At 42.2% G+C, this 20670-nt stretch overlaps 1 protein-coding gene across 1 annotated transcript; it reads right to left on the minus strand.

The window, feature by feature from the left end:
• Window positions 1-9170: 9170 nt before the first annotated feature.
• On the minus strand, window positions 9171-20289 carry LOC149289424 (uncharacterized). The gene is made up of 4 exons (XM_089490513.1): window positions 20228-20289; window positions 19952-20102; window positions 11315-11449; window positions 9171-9656 (listed from the first exon to the last, which is right to left on the minus strand). Exons 1-4 carry the CDS (start codon window positions 20287-20289, stop codon window positions 9171-9173), a joined length of 834 nt encoding a protein of 277 aa, XP_089346639.1.
• Window positions 20290-20670: the final 381 nt, after the last annotated feature.

The raw sequence follows: 20670 nt of genomic DNA on the forward strand, positions 1-20670 counted from the left end.
TTCACCCGATGCAAATGATCTGTTGTGGTAGTGGCAGTGCTTGGAGGGGCTCAACTAAAAAAATCTCTCAGTATATTACATATCTATATACTTTCAGCTGAAAACACTACCACTGGTACAAATCCCCAAGTTGTAGGAACCACCAGCAGTATTCCAACAAGCATTAACACTGAACAAGCCTTGGACAGCAGGACTACACAGGTGATAGCGGAAAGATCTTCAAAAACCTTTCCGAATCAAAAAGCGATGGATTCTCTGACACAGTCATGGAAAACACATGGATCCATAAGCCACAGCCCAACACCTACTATGGAGGAACCCCCCAACCCAGCAACATCCATAGGTAATACTGGATTGTGAATTTCTGATTCTCTAATTCACTCTATCACACCCTCAATAACGATCTGTGTCAGTGGCTCCCTACCTTATCTGCCAACTCCTTCAGTGTCCCCGTCTCTTTCTCTGCAGTTCTACTTTTTGTCTTCTCTATTCTTCTTTGGTCCTCTTCTCCCTGATCTCCGGACGGAGACAAGGAAGCGATTGGGGTAGTCGAAAGTGTAAGATAGAGATAGAAAATAACAACCAAATGCAAATTAAAATTTGGAACTCTCGGCTTCATTTTCATTTGTTTTGTTGGGGGTTCCTTTTCGTTCTCGGACATTTATACGAATTAATGAAATGAAATTTAAATTTGTACAAATTTGAATGCACAAGTCTACTGTATAACATAAGACATATTTATGTACTTTTACATATAAGCTGCAGCTGATGATCTTCGGACAACTGTCTGTGGTTACGGAGCTATAAAATAGGACGGTAGGTGTTAACTATTGCCAACCTGCAAAATGGTTATTGTGCTTTAATTATAAAAAAAAAATACATTTTTCCTTTAAAATGTGCCAGATGGACTGGATTCATTGTTCCTGAAACTGTTATTTTTAAATTTATAGTAAAAAAGCAGGATTAGCCTTTGTAAAGCTAAATTATATTTTGCTTATTTGAAAGATGTTATGTCAGATTCTGGGTAACATAGATTGAATAGGGGCTTACTATTATACACATACACTATTTAAGAGAGATAAGGCAGGCTGTAGCCAGGAGAAATCAGAATATAAAATTATATTATGACAAAAATCCAAAGACCAGTCAACATAACTAAGCATAATTGTATATATAGTATACAGACAGGACAGCTATCTGTAATAAAATGGTCACTATGTTTTCTAAAGATGGGGAGCCTTTGGGTTGAATAATCAATTCAAGATGCAGAGAACAAAATGGACTACATTTCTAATACAAGATAGGTGATAGAACCACTGTTAGACAATAGTTAGAGTAGACAAACGTATATAAAGCCCCTCATATGCAGCTCCATGAGAGTCCTCAGGCAAGGAAAATATGGGATGCATGTAGCTCCAAGGAAAGGTAAATAATCATTACTTTTGTTTACTAAGTGCATGACTCAGGATGCAGCATGTGAAATTTATTTTTGACAGCCTATATTAAAAGGTTTATTTTATATTCCAGGCGGCTTAGAACTTTTGTGGATTAGTTTACCAACCATGGGCATAATGGGCAGCCTCTTGCTGATTCTTCAACTCTGGAGACGCATCAGTCGTGGGGGATCCTTCAAAACAACTGTAAAGGAAAACACAGCATATGCAGAGAGTCAATGTGTGTTTCGGAAAGTCTGAGGGCAAAGACTGTTCCTGAAATGTTCAAAGGCAGTGAGATGGTTAGATGATTCTGAGTTGAGCACTTACCCTTCTGGGAGCATTTAATCCATTCCGAGAGCATTTGATACCCAAGAGGTCTTCTTTGAGTAGAGAAAGTTTAATTTAGATCTCAATGTTTTGGGAAGTTCAGACTGACTGAAAAAAAGGACAAAGGACATTATTATTGTTATAGCCACAAATGGCAAATCAGCATAGATACTTAGAAACTGGTCCATATCATCACAAGCTCAACAACTGGTACTAGGTGTTACTCAAAAAAAAAAAAATCTTTGGATTTTATTGTATTAACCCTTTACGGACAGCGGGACAATGCCCATTAATAGCATTGCATTGTGAGCCCATACATGTACGAACTTTGTCGTGAAGGGGTTAAGGACCAGGCTGGGTTTTTTTTGTACCCTTTGTGACCAAGACTGTTTTAAAGTTGTTGAGGTGCTTGTCTTTAGCTGTAATTGTCTTCTCTCTCATTTAATGTATATATTGTTTTCTTCAGGACAATAAATATTTGATCATAATATCTAATTTACTATAAAAACAATAAAGTAAAATAAAGTGAAACATTTGAAATGCTTTTTCTCATCTACAAAAGCTAATGAACAAACCTGCTAAAAAGATTCTGATATTTGTCCGTTCAGAACTCGCACATTGTACTTCAGTTATGAATTTACAGCTCCTGGTATAAGTAATTTCCAAACAACACCCAATACGTTTTAGGCATCATATCACGAGTACAGAGGTACCACTTATGCATGGTTGTGTTAGGTCGTTTGGGAGTTTAACAGCTACATTTGGGAGATGTGCATTTTTGACATTCTCATCCTGCCTCTATGTCCTATTTGTGACACCTTTGAACCTGACCAATTAAATTTACCCGGTCAATTGGATACCCCAGGATATTTCAAATGCTGGTATTTTAACTCTTTTGCCGTTCAACACCCCAAATATGTGTTCAGCAATGTCCTTGGGTGGGTTTTCAGTATGGCCGAATGACTCAATATCAAGGCATTTCAGCAACATTTTTTGCACTCCTAAGCTCTATCAAAGCAGACGGTCGCTACCATATTGTATATGGTACACATGCTGCAGCAGTTTTTGGTGTTGCCGAATGCCTCCGTATCAAGGCATTACAGCAATACCGTTTGAGCAAAGAAAGCAATCCTTGATGTAGGCATTTTACATGACAAAGGATTAACAAGGCATCTTGCATGAAGAAGAGAAAATTAGTTTTCTTAGGCCACATCCTGCCATAAATTTCATCTGGATTCCTGGCCAGATCCTATCGTAAAATGAGCAGGGCAGGAAGAGCATATAATATGGTTGAGTTTCCATAGTGGAATCATGACATGAAGACGTTTCTTGTGTTGACAGTGTCCCCTTCAGAATGACATCAAACATGGCAGGAGGGAATTAAATAGTACCTGTACTCTTCTAATAACATGGGGGGGAATGATAACCCCAGAGTTATTAACATACACGGTACCGTAACAGAAAAAATGGAAAATTTTTACTCACCATAAATTCCTTTTTCCTTAATACAGTGGCAGTACGATCGGGGTATAGCCTCTTCATGGACAAGAAGACGCTACGGCTAAAAAAGGGTTAACAGATAGGAACCCTCCCCCCTACCCATAAACCAGGCTCACCCTCAACGAGTAAATAATTCCAATAAATAACAAGAACACCAAAACTGCATGCAAAAAATAATTTATTTAGGGAGGGAAATCCGTACTGCCACTGTATTAAGGAAAAAGGAATTTACGGTGAGTAAAAAATTTCCATTTTTCCTGCCATACAGTGGCAGTACGATCGGGATGTACCAAGATCCCTAAAGAATGGGAGGGCAACAAACTCCTAGGAAACAACCGCCTGGAGCACCTTACGCTCGAAATCCGCTGCAGAGGATGAGAAGACGTCTAGCCGGTAGTGACGAACAAAGGTATTGAATGATGACCACGTAGCCGCTTTGCAAATATCTTCTGGTGAAGCAGAAGCCTTCTCAGCCCACGAAGTAGACACAGCCCTGGTGGACTGGGCCGTGACAGGAGACAAAAGAGGAAGGTCAGAGACTTGATAGCCCATACGAATAGTTCCCGTGATCCATCTTCCAGGGAAGCCTTTGAGGCAGCCTTCCCCGCCGAACGACCAGACCAAGAAATGAACAATTGGTCAGTGGAACGGATGGAGGAAGTCCTAGAAATATAAAACTCAAGGGCTCTCTTGACATCTAACATGTGCCATTTAGCTTCTTCCGGAGAGGAGGGAGACGGAAAAAATGATGGAAGAACCAGAGGCTGATTAATAGCGGATTTGGATAAGACCTTCGGCAGAAAGGAAGGCTGAAGGAGGAGTACAACTTTATCCTGATGGAAGATGGTAAACTTCTCCGAGGAAGAAAGGGCTTGGATTTCTCCCACACGTTTGGCGGAAGTAATGGCAACCAAAAACACAGTCTTAAATGATAAGATCTTCAATGGAACTTCCTCCAAAGGTTCAAATGGAGGCGAGCAGAGAGAGTGAAGAACCACCGTAAGATCCCAAGCTGGAAAGTGAGCCCTCCTTGGCGGACGCTGAATGGTGATGGCCTTAAAAAATCGTCTGACTAACAAATGAGAAGCTAGGTCTTCCAGAAAGAAATGACTAAGGGCCGAAATCTGACCTTTAAGGGTAGAGACACTGAGGCCTGCGGAAAATCCATCCTTTAAAAACAGTAAAATGGAGTTGACTGTAGGAGGAAAAACCGAAAAGTCCCTTGAGGCATACCAGAGAAGGAACTTCTTCCAGATCCGAAAATAAATCCTTGAAGTAGAGCCTCAAGTCAGACAAATCATCCTCAACACCTTGACCCCGCAGAATCATCCTTGCAGTAGCCAGGCCGTCAACTTGAACATCTGGAGCTGATCCAGATGCACAGCCCCATCGTCCAGCAAGTGATCTGAAGGAGGCAGTTCCCAACACGTTAGACTTAGTTGTTTCAGGAGGGAGTTGGCCAATATGGGATGACGGCTAAGACCCGCGCCCAGTCTGAAGGGATCTTCTGGAGGACGTGAGGAATCAATGCGACCGGAGGAAAAACATAAGCCAGACGGAAATCCCACTTCATGGACAGACCGTCCAGGAAGTCTGGCGAATCTTGCCTGTTTCTCCTGGACGCCATCAGATCTATCTCTGGGAGGCCAAATCTTGACACCAGGGAGGCGAAGGTTCCCTTGGTTAAAGACCACTCTGCTTGTTATTGTCGCATCCTCTTATGTGTGTAGCCGATATGTCTTCCAGATGCAGCTGGGCACAACTCATCAACACAGAGCAAAGAACCTGAAGGCTCCTTACCCGTGTACCCCCCTGCCTGTTTATGTATGCGACTGTCGTGGCGTTGTCCGACTGTATCCTCACTGCACGACCCTCCAACAGGGTTCTGAAGGCTACTAGGGCAAGAAGAACCGCTTTTAATTCCCGAAAATTGGATGAACAACGCGAATCTTCTGGACACCATACGCCTTGTCGGAAGAGACAATTTAAATGGGCGCCCCATCCGATGCCGGAAGCATTCGTGGTAAGTATTACCCAATTGGGGGAACGAAAAGAAAGGCCTCTGGAAAGATGTGAAGGCATCCTCCACCAGGTAAGTTGGGATAAGACCTGACTCGCGATCGTAACATCTAGATCCAGGTCTTCCTCTCGTCTTGACCAGTTCTGTAGAATATCCCATTGAAGGGGCCGCAGTTGAGCTCTTATCCACTTGACCGCCGGGATGGATGCCGTCAGGAGACCTAGGATGCTCATGGCTTTCCTGTTGGGTGTAATTGAAGGGACCTGATCTCCTTTTGATCTTCTTGATTTTTGATGATGGTAGAAAAAATTGTTGAGAGATTGAATCCACTCCTAAGCCAAGGAACTGGATCCTGGTGGAAGGGATGAGGTTGGACTTCTTGCGGTTGATAATCCAGCCGTAATCTTCCAGAAACTGCATTGTGGTGGCAAGGTCTGCCCGGAGCTTCCTTGGAGATTCGGCCTTGATGAGCCAGTCGTCGAGGTAGGGAACTATGTAAATCCCCTTTTCTCGCAGCGATGCAGTCAATGGACACATAATCTTTGTGAAGATTCTTGGGGCTGAGGATAGACCGAACGGGAGTGCCTTGAATTGGAAATGATGAACGACTCCACGTATTCGGATTGCAAACCTGAGAAATCTTCTGGAAGACTGTGCAATTGGGACGTGAAGGTATGCGTCCTTCAGGTCCAAGGTTGCCATGACGTCTCCATGCTGAGTCTCTATGACTCCTTTTGAAAGGAGAGACAGGCAAGCCGAATGAAGCGCTAAATTTTTAAATTGTGATGGGTATGAGGAAATCAGGAACTGACGAGAAACTGATCTTGTATCCCTCTGAAATGAGATTCCGAATCCACTTGCTGCGCGTCGTCCGTTCCCAAACATGAGTGAACCGCTGCAGCCTTCCCCCTACTTTGTCAGAATTTTCTCTTTTCTTGTTTCTTGGGACGATCCTGGAACTTTCAGTCTCCAAAGGAACTCTGAAAATTCTGCAATCTTGGAGACGACTGGAAGGGCCTGGAGGTTTTAAATGGATACCTTCTATTCCATCTGGAACGTCTATCCTGAGGAAGAGCCCTCTTAGTGTCAGACATTTGCTTAATCAAGTTGTCCAAAGGAGCTCCGAACAATTTATTCCTTTCAATGGGTAAATCACAGAGTGATTCCTTAGAGGCTGTATCCGCCGACCAGGATCTCAACCATAAAGCTCTGCGGGCCACCGAGGATAAGCCCATATTGCGAGCTGAAATCTTCACCATTTCCTGAGATCAATCCGTAAGAAGACTATTGGACAATCTCAAATTCTTTAGTAGTTGAGAAATTTCGGAGTCTTGATCGTCCGGTAAGCACTCTTCCAAGGCTTGTATCCAATAGCTTTGAGCCCTGGAGACCGCTGCAATAACTACAGCAGCTTTGCATTGGGCACCTGATGCCTGGAATATACGCCTGCAGGAAGTCTCAACCCTCCTATCCATCGAGTGTTTAAGGAGACTTACTTAACCGGAGACTCCTCCAATGGAAATGGTTGTTTTTTTCGACAGGTGAGCTATTTGGACGTCAACTTTGGGGGGCTCATCCCAACACTCTTCACTCTGGAGCCTGAAAAGGTGTTTAAAATGCCTGGATAGAAAAACCCTCTTCCCCGGGTATTTCCATAAGTTGCTTCAGCTTGGGAAGAACAGGAGGCCTGAGGACTGAGAGATTTCACCAGATGATAGCTCTGATCTGGAAGATGACCGAGATCTTTTGCGTTTGTGGGAGGACCTACTCGAAACCTTTGATTTAAAAGTGGCCTTCCTCGGAATGGGAGCAGGTTTCTTGTCTTTATCCACAGGAGAAACCGGACTAGACATCTGGCAAAAGACAACAAATAGTGAGAGTAGAAACAAAACCCCCAAAAATATATATATATATACACATACATACATGCACATATATAAAAGATACATATATATATATATACAGAAACCAAATAATCTTCTGGAGGCAGAGAAAAAATGAAGGAAAAGATAAAAAATCTTACCTCCAAATCCTCTGAACCGTGTGGGGGGGCTGGTGACACGGTATCATGTGCTGAACAATGCCCATGCAGACAGACAGGATGAATTCAAACCTTTTAAAGGTTTGAATTTGGCGCCCTCCAGAAGATCCGATACGCGCATGCGCAGTAGCGCGATCGGATCTTCAGTGGAACGCAACGCCACCCGGGCGTGCGTTCCACTCACTGCGCATACTCCAAAGCCGGAAGCAAAGAAAAACTCGATCCGTCCAAACCCCTCCGTAACTCCAACGCTACGGAGGGGACCTCGCTCTGTTCTCCACCCGGGGAGCAATCGGAGGATGAAGACCCCCAGGCAGCAACCCGTGCGCCTCACCAGACAGACGATCTTCGGGGAAACATCCCCAGCCGTAGCAAATGTCCGTCCCTGAACGGGACAAGAAGAAAACTGGATGCGTTCAGGGTGAGCCTGGTTTTATGGGTAGGGGGAGGGTTGCTATCTGTTAAACCTTTTTTAGCCGTAGCGTCTTCTTGTCCATGAAGAGGCTATACCCCGATCGTACTGCCACTGTATGGCAGGAAAATACGCAGTATTAAAATATCAGGCAGGTTTTAGAGACCAAACTTGTAAAGTGCCTAGGCTACAGACTCCCCTCCCCAGGTTACACCTAATGGGTGGACTCCCAGAGACAAAAGGAACAAGGGTCCTATTAAAACTTAGAATTTCTTTATATTTTCACAAGGGACCGTATCATCAGGAAATTCCCACACATGATTTGAGTTTTGTTTTATCCCTATTTTATACTGTTTTATATGTCTCTTTCTCTATATATATTTTTTGGAAAGTACTGTGACGGTTTTGTCAAATTTAATATAAATGAACCAGTTCTGTCTTTGTGCTCCAAGTTGAACTCACAGCTTCCGGGGATAGCCAGTTACCATTTGTCATAATTTGGTAGTTTTTGTGTTTATTTTTGTTGTTTTTGTGTAGATTTTCCTATAGTTTGAGCAGTTCAGGGGGTTACCAAGGCACTCAAATATTTTTAAACCTTACATAGAACTTGGTGGTGGCAACGAACAGGTTTGGGGTTAAGGCGTAGTCGCTTTGGGCCCTGCAGAGAAAGCGCAGTGAGCTTACAGTCTGGTTTTTGCCATTAACCCTTTTCACATCTACGTCCCCCTTAACAGTAAGAACCTGTTGTGTTGCATTATTTTTGGGGAGTCTCTGACAGCTTTGTAAGCTCATTTAGTGCCATGACGCGCCAGACACGTCATTGGTCGTTAACTGTGTTTTCTTGACATGCCTGTTTTCTGTAACTATTAATGTTTACATAAGGTAACTCACTTATATCAGTGGGAACTGGCAAAAAGAAAATGGAACTATGTAGCCACGCAAAGTAATACATAAAGAAAGTCAATGGGTTAAACATTTTTAATGGTCACAGTTTTAAGCATAAATAACATGTATTATTTTCTTAGATACGTTCTAGCATTAACCTCTTAACTTAATGCCGCACAATAATTCTCATCTTGAACTGAACCCCATACCTCCATGTGTTAGCTGATGACAAAAACATGACTCCACATATGAAAACATCATGGCCATAATAACCAAATCACTAATTATACCATAGGGTGCATCATAAAAGTTACAGGAAACATAAAAATGTCTTTCATAATGGAGTTTCAAATAACCACAAAGATCCTTATTATGTCTTCTACGATAAAATTATATCAATCCTTTTTCTAATAATTGATTCTTGTTAAATTTTTAGTTAACAGTGACAAGTTGCTTTAATTTAACCGCTATTGGGCATAATGTATAACCACACTTTTTAACAAAGTCAGTCTCAAGAGGGCATCCCCCCCATTATTAATACAGATACAATCATGCGTGAAGTGCTTTTTGTTGTTTCCGAAGGTTTGACTTGTGGTTAAAAGATTTGTCACAAATGTCACAGGTGAAGGCAGGACTCTCCTTATGAATCCTGTTGTGCTGGAGGAAAGTGGACAAGTGAGTGAACCTCTTCATGCAGTCTGGACACTGAAAAGGTTTCTCTCCTGAGTGGATCCTTTGATGCTCTCTTACAGATGACTCCCACTTGAAGCATTTGCCACATACAGGGCAAGGGAATGGTTTCTCCTCGGTGTGGACGCGCATGTGTTTATTAAGGCAGGCTGCCCTCTTGAACTTTTTTTCACACGATTCACATTTGAAAGGAAATTGATCAGAGTGCACTTTGCTGTGCTTGCGCAAGTCTCCAGCCAATTTAAATTTCTTCCCACATTCTTTGCACCTGTGTGGACGACTGTTGGAATGAACCAGGCCGTGTTTGATGAGGTCTGCGCAGCGGATAAAATGCTTTTTACACACCTATGGATATAACAACAAGTAAAATGTTTGATCATTGGGAAAGCATTTTTAGTGGGTTGCAATTAAAGTAACTTGATCACAAAATACCCTGCTTATGATTACAACTCCACAGTGACATGATTTACCTTTTTCAGTAATCTCTGCATCTTTGTCCCAGTATGAATGAGAACCAGGCAGCATTCAACTACAAAATGCCATTCTATTACTCAGTCTTCATTCTATTACATAGAGTCTTGGTGTCACAAGTTTAATGAATTAAATTAAGGGTGGCAAACCAAATATTAATTAGATTTTTTTTCTGTTCACTCACTTTGCATTTTGTTAAATGATAAAAAAAAACTTTTAACATGTCTATTTTTGAAAGCATTCTTACTTTACAGCAGAATGCTACACCTGCCTAGAGTTCTGCATAGTACTGAGATATATATACACATACATACACACACACACACACACACAGCAGGACTTCACAAACCCCATGCACAATAGCAGCAAGAAATCTTTTCCTGGCGCCCAGGGTTTGACAAGGTAGCCCTCAACACCAGCACTGTGGTTTCCCCTCGACCCCCCCACCCCATGGAGCAGGCATATTGAAGTCCCAGCACATCAAGCCTGAGCATAACTGACGTAATTTCCCTGTCACTCAGATGCAAGCTGCACGAGGACTGCAAAGGAGCAGAACAGCTGTCTTGACCCAACAAATGTAGAGGTGTAAAAAAATGTTTTTAAAAGTGTGCGTACATTAGGAGGGTGTGGAAAAAAATTGCCTTCATTGTTTTCTAAAAAAAAAAACCAAAAAACAAAAAAAAAACACAAATACGCTTTCGTGGATATCAAACAACTGAAAACTTGGGTTTTAAAAAAATAAATAAAAAGTAAAATATATGTTTGCCACCTCTATGAATTCATAAGAAAAATTTAAGGTATAAGAAAATAGCAAAAGCATTAAGTGCCTATATCCGCAATCAGTGTGAGAAGTTCAGTCAACTGGAAATGTTATGAACCAACAAGAAGAGGATGTTTGTCTCTATTGTCTGAACACACTGTGAAGAGGAGTGGCCCATTGTACAGTTCTACGGCATATGATGGCGCTATATAAAACAAATAATAATAATAAAACATCCTCAAGGAAGTAAAACAAAAAAAGTGTCCAAAACTACAATTCAAATACAAGTGGTGGTGGCTCTTTAGTGTTTTTGGCCAGAAGACCAAGACATTTTGTTAGGATACATGGCATCATGTACTTTATCAAATATCATCAGATATTAAAAGAACACCCGACTTCCTCTTAAAATGTGTCGTGGTTGGATCTTCCAGATGGACAATGGTCCAAAACATGTATCAAAAGCAACACAAAAATGGTTTACTGGACACAAAATGAATTTCAGACCTCTTGCCATGTATTTCCCAACCTCATCAGGCATTACAGGAGAAGATTGAGCTCTTATCTTCACAAAAGAGGTGCAAATAACTGCCACACATTTATTTTGATAAAGAGCAGAGGGTAAAAGATCAAAGGGTTAAACAATGAAGACAATAGTTACAGCATCCTTTGCTCATATTTACCAAAGGTACCAATATTAAGAGGACACTGTGTGAGTAATATTTATAGATTACACCTACACACACTGTGAGCCTATGGATGTACCTTCTTGTACCTTGCATTTGAAGGGACGCTCTCCCGTATGTATTCTCTGGTGCTCCCGCAAGCTTGCCAGATTCTTCATGACTTTATCACATGTCTCGCACTTAAAGAGCAGCTCAGGGGCCAGAGATGGTGGATGACATGATTTCTTTGAAAGGAGATTGCTCGTTCTTGGCTCGAGCATCTGGTTAAAGATCTCAGTACTGCTGAGTTCAGCTTTTACATGCAGGCATCCTACTTCCCTCTCATGTTTCAGTTCTTGTGTATAATTCCACACATTGTTCACTTTTTGCACTTCTTTCTCCAATTCTCCTAATACACATGGGGTTTCTTCCAACTTTTTTTTTTCAAAATCTAAGTCAGTAACTACTGAGCTAAAATCTTGTGCATTGGGCACCAAACCCTTAATACCCTGCCCTATTTTCAATAAAAATGATTCTGATCTAAGACATTTTCCAGCAATGATTTCAAGTCGTGGTTCAGCTATAGATCTCACATCAGATATCACCCATTCCAAGGGTTCCTCTTTAGGGCTCACATCTACTTGTTTGGTTACAATAAATGGGGAAACAAGTTCAGAGCACCCAATTAAAGGCTTGAGATCTTCTGAAGGTCCAAATGACCTGTTTTGTGTTGCCACGGTGCTATCCATTAGCCTGTTTTTGGTGATCTGAAGGAAAGAAAAATATTTCAGTGTTCTATACCATCTATTCTCCTAAATTTAACACTGATTAAGGTATCAATTATGGTATTCAAATCCAAATCCTTTTTTCAGACATATTTCTTTAATAAAGTAAAATACTGCCTCATGAATAATTGAATCCCTTAACACATGTAATGTGACACAAAAATGGGTTGTCATAAAAAGTAAGATATCTAAGTATTCTGTGTTGATATTCTGTGATAAATTATTCAGAGAAAAGACTAAAATAACATATGCTAAAGCTTACTCCCTTTATACAGAAGAAATTGCAAATAATGGTTTGTCTAAGTGAAATCATCATAAGCACGCTCATGAAAATATTGGTGACCAGGCCAGGAAGTTGATGTAAGGAAAGGGAACTTCTTATGCACTTTATTGCATTTTTCTCAAGGAAACAAAGTAAAGGTAGAGGGCATAAAAATACAACAAAAAAACATAAATGTACATGAATTTTTAAGGCAAAGTGGTTCTCTGTTACAAGAACCAGGCTTTAATATGCACTGATAAAACCTGGCCTTGAGCCCAAGGGAGGCAGGCCATTCTGCACCTGGTAGTTTTATTTGAAGATCTGAGTCTTCAATGTGTTTTCTCACCTAATATTTTTCTGTTTACAGAAACCTGAGAATGCCTGGAACCTACCACTCCAAAATGTCTTTCCACACAGAGATCGATGTAGGTCTTTTTAAAGTGTGCATTTGCCACGACTAATTTCATACTCATGTCCCTGTCCACCAAATACTCTTCCAATGAAGCTGATATTAAAAGGAACAGCTTTTCTATTAAAAATCATGTTTATGTCAATTCTAAAAAAACATATATATTGGACAACGAAAGAGCTCAAAGTCTGTAGATCATTTCAATGTGCTACGTGTACAGTATTGAACAGCTAGGTCTACTTTGTATTTAGAGAGAAGGCAACCCAGGTTATTTCACTAAATCATGAGTGCTGCCGGCACTGGGGAGCTACAGTTATTTGAGGGAACCATGAATGCCAACATGTACTGTGACATACTAAAGCAGAGCATGATCCCTTCCCCTCCGAGACTGGGCCAGAGGGCAGTATTCCAACATGATGACGACCCCAAACACATCTCCAAGACGACCACTCCCTTGCTAAAAAAGCTGAGGGTAAAGGTGATGGACTGACCGAGCATGTCTCCAGACCTAAACCCTATTGAGAATCTGTGGGGCATCCTCATATAGAAGGTGGGGGAGTACAAGGTCTCTAACATCCACCAGCTCCGTGATGTTGTCATGGAGGAGTGGAAGAGGACTCCAGTGGGAACCTGTGAAGCTCTGGTGAACTCCATGCCCAAGAGGGTTAAGGCAGTGCTGGAAAATAACGGTGGCCACACAAAATAACACTTTGGGCCCAATTTGGACATTTCCACTTAGGGGTGTACCAGGCCCGGATTGGGACAAAAAATAGGCCCGGGCATGTAAGACTGAGCAGCCCATTTATTTTTATTTATTTATTTATTTTTGTTAAACCAAATTCTGTCAAATTTAATATACCATTTCTTGTTGTCTATTAATTATATTTCAGCATGCTTTTGTCACTAATTAGCATTACATAAATATTTAATAAATCATAACATCATGCAATTTATGAAGCGCTATATCTTTAATGAAAGACTCAAAACAGTAACTAATCTGACCATTTAGTTGGCAAACTAGTGGCAGCGTGGCACTCCTTGGGCCTTGGTTGGTCAGATCACCCTCACGACGAGCAGGGAAGAAAATCAGACCACCCCAAATGAATTGCAGCTCAGCCAATCCTCTAGGCCAGGGCTCGACAAATCGCAGGCGCCAGGTCGCCATGGCGACAGAGAATTTTGCCCTGGCGTCTAGGTTTTGTCAGCCTCTAACATCCAGAAAAAATTGTGGATGTAAGAGGCTGTCACCACACGGGGGCGCTGCTGCTGTCTGCCCAGGAGTCTGGGCAGACAGCACCGCTACTCCGAGCCCGCCCCCGAGCCTGAGATCCACGGAGTGATTCTGTAGGCTGAAAACGCGGTTGCTGCAAAACCAGCAATCGTGTTTTTAACTGCCACAGGCAGCTTCAGGGTGACCTGACCCAACACCCCCCAGCTACCTGATCGCTCCATGCGATTGCGGCATTTAGGGGTTAATTCCCATTTTGTATGGGGCTCTGCTGCTGGTGGTCTGCCTGGAAGCCCAGGCAAGCCAGCAACAGCTAAAACGAGCCCCCACAAGCCCTGTGATGATTCCTGTAGGCATGGAAGCCTACAGCAGTCATCAGAGACTCACCCCTGCAATGGCTGGTCTATAGACCAGTAATTGTGTCCCAGCTGCCAGAGGCAGCTTCAGGGACAGGGGAGAGGGTTCTGTGGTCTCCACATGAGTGTGGAGAGCAGCCCCAACCCTCCCCTGCTGCCTGATCGCTCCCTGAGAGCGACAGTGCAGCGTTAACCCCTTCAATGCCACAATTGTGTATGACACATTCGTGGCATTGCAGGGGTTAACATTTGTACCCACAAGCTTGTGGGGACTAAATATCAGTCAATGCTGTGCTCCAATGGAACATCAGCATTGAAAGTGTTAAAAAAAAAATAAATAAAAAAATTATAACCCCCCCCCCCCAGCACTGACCTGAAAGTCCAGGGTGCTTCCAGGTCAAACGCTGTGAGTTTAGTAAGTGGACTGATGATGATCAGATCACTCCTAACCAACTGTTAGTTTAAAAAAATCCTGGCTCCTAACTTTTTTACCTGGCGCCTAGATTCAGAACAAATTTGTCAAGCCCTGCTCTAGGCAGAGCAATGTGACTAAAAAAAGTAATCTTACACGGGACGCCTGAAGCCACAATTTACTGCCACTAATCCTTTTTAATAAGAAACGCAGGTTGAAATAGAGTACATAACACAATACCTTTACTTTTGCTCTCACTGATTTCTGAGCCTAGAATGCTTTGTCCTCTAAAGTGACTAGAAATTCAGGAGGGCGTCTTATCTCTGTATAAGTAAAAATTAAATAGTTCAATTTATTCCTACAGAAAGTAAAGGGCCAGAAAACAGATGACTAAATACACACAAGGACAGGCTCTGCCACCCAGACACACACAAGGACAGGCTCTGCCACCCAGACACACACACAGAGGACAGGCTCTGCCACCCAGACACACACACACGGACAGGCTCTGCCACACCACCCAAACACACACACCAGGACGGGCTCTGACACCCACACACATCAGGACAGGCTCTGCCACACCGACACCCAACGACGCCCGGCAATGGGGCCAAGTGGGGCAACGGCTCGGGGTGGCACTTTGCTGCCCCAAGCGCTTTTTTTTTTTTTTTTTTTTTTTTAAAGCGGAAGAGGCAGGGGCACGGAGTGGTCAAGTTGTCAGTACCCGCTCGGCGCCCCTCTCTCTCTCCTCTGCGGCGAGTCTCCCTGTTCGGTCTCGGTGCCGGCTTGTAATGCTAAGCTCCGGACGATAACGTCATTTCCGGCACTCAGCATTACAAGTCGGCACCGAGACCGTACAGGGAGACTCGCCGCAGGACTGCTGAAAGGTAAGTACAAGGGGGGGGGGGGGGGAGTAAGGGTAGATAATAGGGAAGGAGGGAGAGGAATGGTAGATAATGGGGGGGGGGTGCGGCATTTTAAACTTCGCCCCAGGCGGCATTTTGTCTTGGACCAGCCCTGCTAGCATATAATCACTCCCACACCAAAAAAATTGCCACACTGACTGCAGATTAGGGGAAGACTGAGAGTCAGTGCAGTCTCCCCCCCCCCCCCCCCTTCTCACCCTGACCATGAGAGGTCCTCTCCCCTGAAATCATTCCCAGTCCCTCATTCACTAAGCCATACCTCTCCTTTCTTTCCTCCCTGTGAACTATAGATCAAAACACATATAAACAGCACCTGCATGTATAGATCACATACAGACCCTATATTTGTAGGTATGCATAAATGATGTATGGAAACATAGCATAGCAGGTATAGATAAACAGAATCAACACAAAAAACAAGCTTTGCAGGTATAGATCAATTGAAAAATCACATATTACCTCAGCGTTGAAGGTATAGATAAATAAACAGAATGAGACATACAATCCCTCTATTTGTAGGTATACAATAATAGGGCTGCAAATAACGATTTTAATAATCGATTAATTGGCCGATTATTTTTTCGATTAATTAGATAAAAAAAATATGCAAATATTTTGTTTATTTAACCCCTTAGCTGCTAAGCCATTTCCCACCTGGATGCTAAGCTGGTTTTCGGCATTTTGGTGCATCTCTCATTTAAACGCGTTTAGAAGTACATTTCTTGGGAATAAACTATACAAACCATACATTTTTTCCCCCAAAAAAATATACCATTTTTATATGTGTATGTCATTAGGTTTGCAAAATAAAGCCAAAAGGTTTATTTTTTCACTTCTGACTCAAAAATGAGTTTGTAATTTAATTTTTCTAAATTCTAATATCAAAACCTGTGTTGCTAAATATTTGTAGTAGGTAACCGGTCTAAAATAAACAGACATTGAGAACAGTAGACTGTTTTTCTAATATTTTATTGCTAAAAGTTCTAAATTTACTAGACTATCACAAAATTAATCTTTAAATTTAATGCATGGCTGCCGTCAATTAAACAGCTCTAGCTGCCCGGGATGTTAAAATATGCCAACAAAACTATATATTTTTAGAAACTACACCCCCAGCAAATGAGGTCTTATTTGTATTAGCATCACAAAATTAAAAGCGACAAGTTCATTTGTGTCTTGCGCACTCCAGTCTTGTGCTACTAATAATACATGCAGCCCCTCATTTGATGTGCCAAGGGGTGTAGTTTCTGCAAATGTATACTTTTTGTCCCATAATTTAACTTCCCAGCTGTCTAGAGCTGTCCAATTGCAGGCATCACCCCTAAATGTTTTAAGACAATTTTTTAACAAGATTCTCAAATCTGCCATTTCTGAAGTTAAGTTGGTCCAGACATCTGGGAAGTTAAATTAGGGTACATAAAGTACACATTTCAAGAAACTACACCCCTTGGAGCTTCAAATGATTTTCTAGGACAAAAGTTGAGTGCACAAATAATGACGGAATATGTCGCTTTGGCTAGAAAATATGTTTTTTCTAACCATAGCGACATGTTCATTTGTGTCGTGCGCACTCCAGGTTTGTAATAGAAACACGTACAGCCCCTCATTTGATGCGTCAAGGGGTGTAGTTTTTGCAAATGTGTACTTTTTGTGCCATAATTTACCTTCTTACGTGAGCAGTAATGCCACGTCAAGGCTTCAACCCTAATTACCGACCATTCACACGCCTTTCTTATCTCCATTCACTCGCAGAAGCACACACCATACTATCCGTACATTCACTCACAGAAGCACACACCATTCTTTCCCCTTACAATCCCAAAGAAATGATGGTAAAGGGAGAAAAAAAAAAAAAATCACTTTAACAGCAAAAATACGTTTTGCAGTAAAAATGCAAGGAGCTCCAAGGATGAGATGGTTACTCACGTACCGCACAGGCTAAGTGGCTGATTTTACTAATATTTACAGTTCATCAGGATTTAAAAAATTTCTTTCCTCTACCATTGGCTAAATTTAACCCCATGATCAAAGGGATCATGAGGTTAAAAGTTAGTATTGGCCATTTTTAAAAAGGGAATGTGACTTTTCATAGCTATATGATCACTGTGGTAACATTGGCTACCACAGTGATCATTTAGCTAGGATACTTAAACTTTTTTTTTTTTACTTTCACAGTTAAACTAGTTTTTTATGTTTAGATAATTTAATTTGGGGGTCTCTAGGCAATTTTGATCTTTATTTATCTGCCTTTAGAGACCCCCAAATCATTTTTTGCATTTTTATTTTTTTAACTTAATATTTTTTATTATTTTTTCACACGCATTATACCGTTGGAAAGGTGAGGCGATTACCTTTGCAACGGTATATGTTGGGGGTCTCTAGCTGCTTAGATACGGGTATCTAAGCAGCATGCCCCCATACCGCTTTAACTGACAGTTGTCAGTTATTAATAAAGTTGCGCGGTGATGTCATTGCGCGTGCCGTCACCTGGCCGGATCGGGTGGCCCCGGTGATGCCCTTCAGTGTGAGGGGCAGTTCGCCGGGGTAGGTGGTGATGGGGGGGTCCACAGACCGCCATCAAGGTAAGAGTGCTAGCGACGGCACCGTGCCGTCGTTAGCACCTGCCTGGGACTGCTAGCGATGGCACCATGCCGTCGTTAGCAATCAAGGGGTTAAAATAATTTAATGAACTGGATGTTAAAAAACAACTTAAAATTTACATTAACGTTCTTATTTTGTTATGATGTAATATAAAACAATATTTTCAAAGTACAAGAACCCAAACACAATATTTATCAAACTAGTTTTAATACCTAAACCATGGGTTCCCAAGTATCTCAACAAAATAACCCCAAACATTCTGAAAAGAGGTGGACTATTACTGTTCCAGAAACTTTGCATTAGAATGCAAAAATGTTAACATGTCCACATGCTCAGGGCTGAGGCTGGCTCTCTTTTTACAAGCAATATTGCCTGCAGCAGAGAAGAGGCGCTCTGATGGAGTGGAGGTGCCTGGGATGCACAAGTAGGATTTTGCCAGTTTTGCCAAGGTAGGATATTTCTCTTGGTTGGTCTTCCACCAATTCAAAGGGCTTCTCTCCTTGGCAAGGGGCCTCTCTGCAAAATAAGCCTGGACCTCATTTCGTACTAGAGTATGAATATCCTCCTCCTCAAGTTTCCCCTCTTCACTGCTGCCCCCAGACTCAAGGAGTGAGTCAAGTAGAGAAGCAGCAGATGTTGAGGGCACGTCAACTCTCGTTACAGGCGAAGAGGTTGTTTCCTGCTGCACCATCTCTCTTCTTACAGCAAGCGCCTCTGTCTGCACTTTTGCCTGTACACTTATAATTTGCTCTGGTGTTAAAAACTTCAGTCTTCTAAATCGTGGATCCAGGGCAGAGGAAATAACAACAGTGTTTGGGACGTTTTCAAAAAGGATCCCCTTCCATCTGCTTTGAAGCTGGTCTGTTACTGTGGCTTGGAAGCTCTTCAGCGGAGATGATTCAAAACAGGCAACCTCATTGGACCTTAACAGCCCCTTCACAAGTGCAGGCATGGAAGATACAGTTACATATTCTTGGCCACTCATGAATACAGTGGCGCATTCAAAGGGCATAAGAGCGGTGGAAAGTTCTTCAAGAAGATTCCACTCTTCTGGCTTTAACTCCAAATAATGTTTGCCCCTTTGAGTAACAGACGGGTCAGACAGAGTGGAAGTTACGGGCCACCTTTGTTCAATAAGTCTGTCAACCATATAGTAAGTGCTATTCCACCTAGTGCTTACATCCTGAAGAAGTTTGTGCTCTGGTGTACCCATCTGCCTCTGCTTCTCCTTCAACTTTTTGCTGGCTAGCTCACTTTTCTTAAAATGTTCAACTACTCCTCTTGCAGCACTAACAGCTCTCTGAATTCCAGAGTGCTCTAATGAAGCATTGATCACCAGCTGCAATGTGTGGCCAGTGCAGTGGATACCGGCCCACCCATGCTTGTCCTCTAGGATGTTTACAGCAGCCACAATATTTGCACCACTGTCATGTACAATGGCAATTATTTTTTTATCTGGAATCTCAAACTTTGCGGCGACCTCCTCTATCCATTCTGCAATGTTTGCGGCTGTATGTCTGTCTTCAAGAGGCATTGTAGTGAGACAGAGAGAAGACAGCTTCCAGTCATCCCCTATGTAGTGGCATGTAATGCCAAGGTAAGCCTCAGTAGCTACACTTGTCCATATGTCTGCTGTAAAAGCAATTCTGCAGTCATTAGCGCTGATGGCATGCTTCACATTCTGAAATGCCTCTTGGTACTTCCTCTCCACTAGTTTGGTGAAATCAGTTCTTGAGGGAAGAGTATATCCGGGGTTTAGTACACTGACCATGCTTTTGAATCCTTGTTCTTCAACCATGGATAGCGGCCGCATGTCAGCGACCAGCATTTTCAGAATGGAATCGGTTATAACCGCTGCTTGCTGTGGAGTGCACTTGGGATTTTGCTGCACAAATTCTGTCATCGTACGCTGTTTCTTCCTGAAAGTAAAAAAAAAAAATAAAAAAATATATATATTAATAGATTTATAGATAATATGATTGGTCGTAGAATGCAGAAAAAGCTATTTCTGTGTAACTCGATTTATCATTTGGGTTTAACGTACCGTCCTGACGTTTCACCTTCCTGCGTGAAGCCCACATGTTTCCTTTTCATGTGCTCGTTCATCACGGTCGTGCTTCCGTGCCACACAAGCTCCGTTTTGCAAATTTTACAGGTTACAACCTCCTTTGCAGCATTTAAAGTAAAATGCTCCCATGCCTTAGAGGACTTGGGTCGCACACTTTTTTCAGCGGTTGCCGTGCCAGAACCCTCAGCCATTTTTATTATTATGTGCGGTGTTCTTTGCAGCTAGAATACAAAAATAAGTTTGATGTATTAATTATTATTGCAGTGTAGTTTTCCCAGCACCCATATTTGCACTTGCCTCCAGGTTTGTACTAAAAACACATACAGCCCCTCATTTGATGCGTCAAGGGGTGTAGTTTGTGCAAATGTGTACTTTTTGTGCCATAATTTAACTTCTTACGCGAGCAGTAATGCCACGTC

The sequence above is a fragment of the Sceloporus occidentalis genome, unplaced genomic scaffold, assembly GCF_023333645.1.
Source record: "Sceloporus occidentalis isolate IW3139 unplaced genomic scaffold, rSceOcc1.0.p SCAF_45, whole genome shotgun sequence".
Lineage (NCBI taxonomy): Eukaryota > Metazoa > Chordata > Lepidosauria > Squamata > Phrynosomatidae > Sceloporus > Sceloporus occidentalis.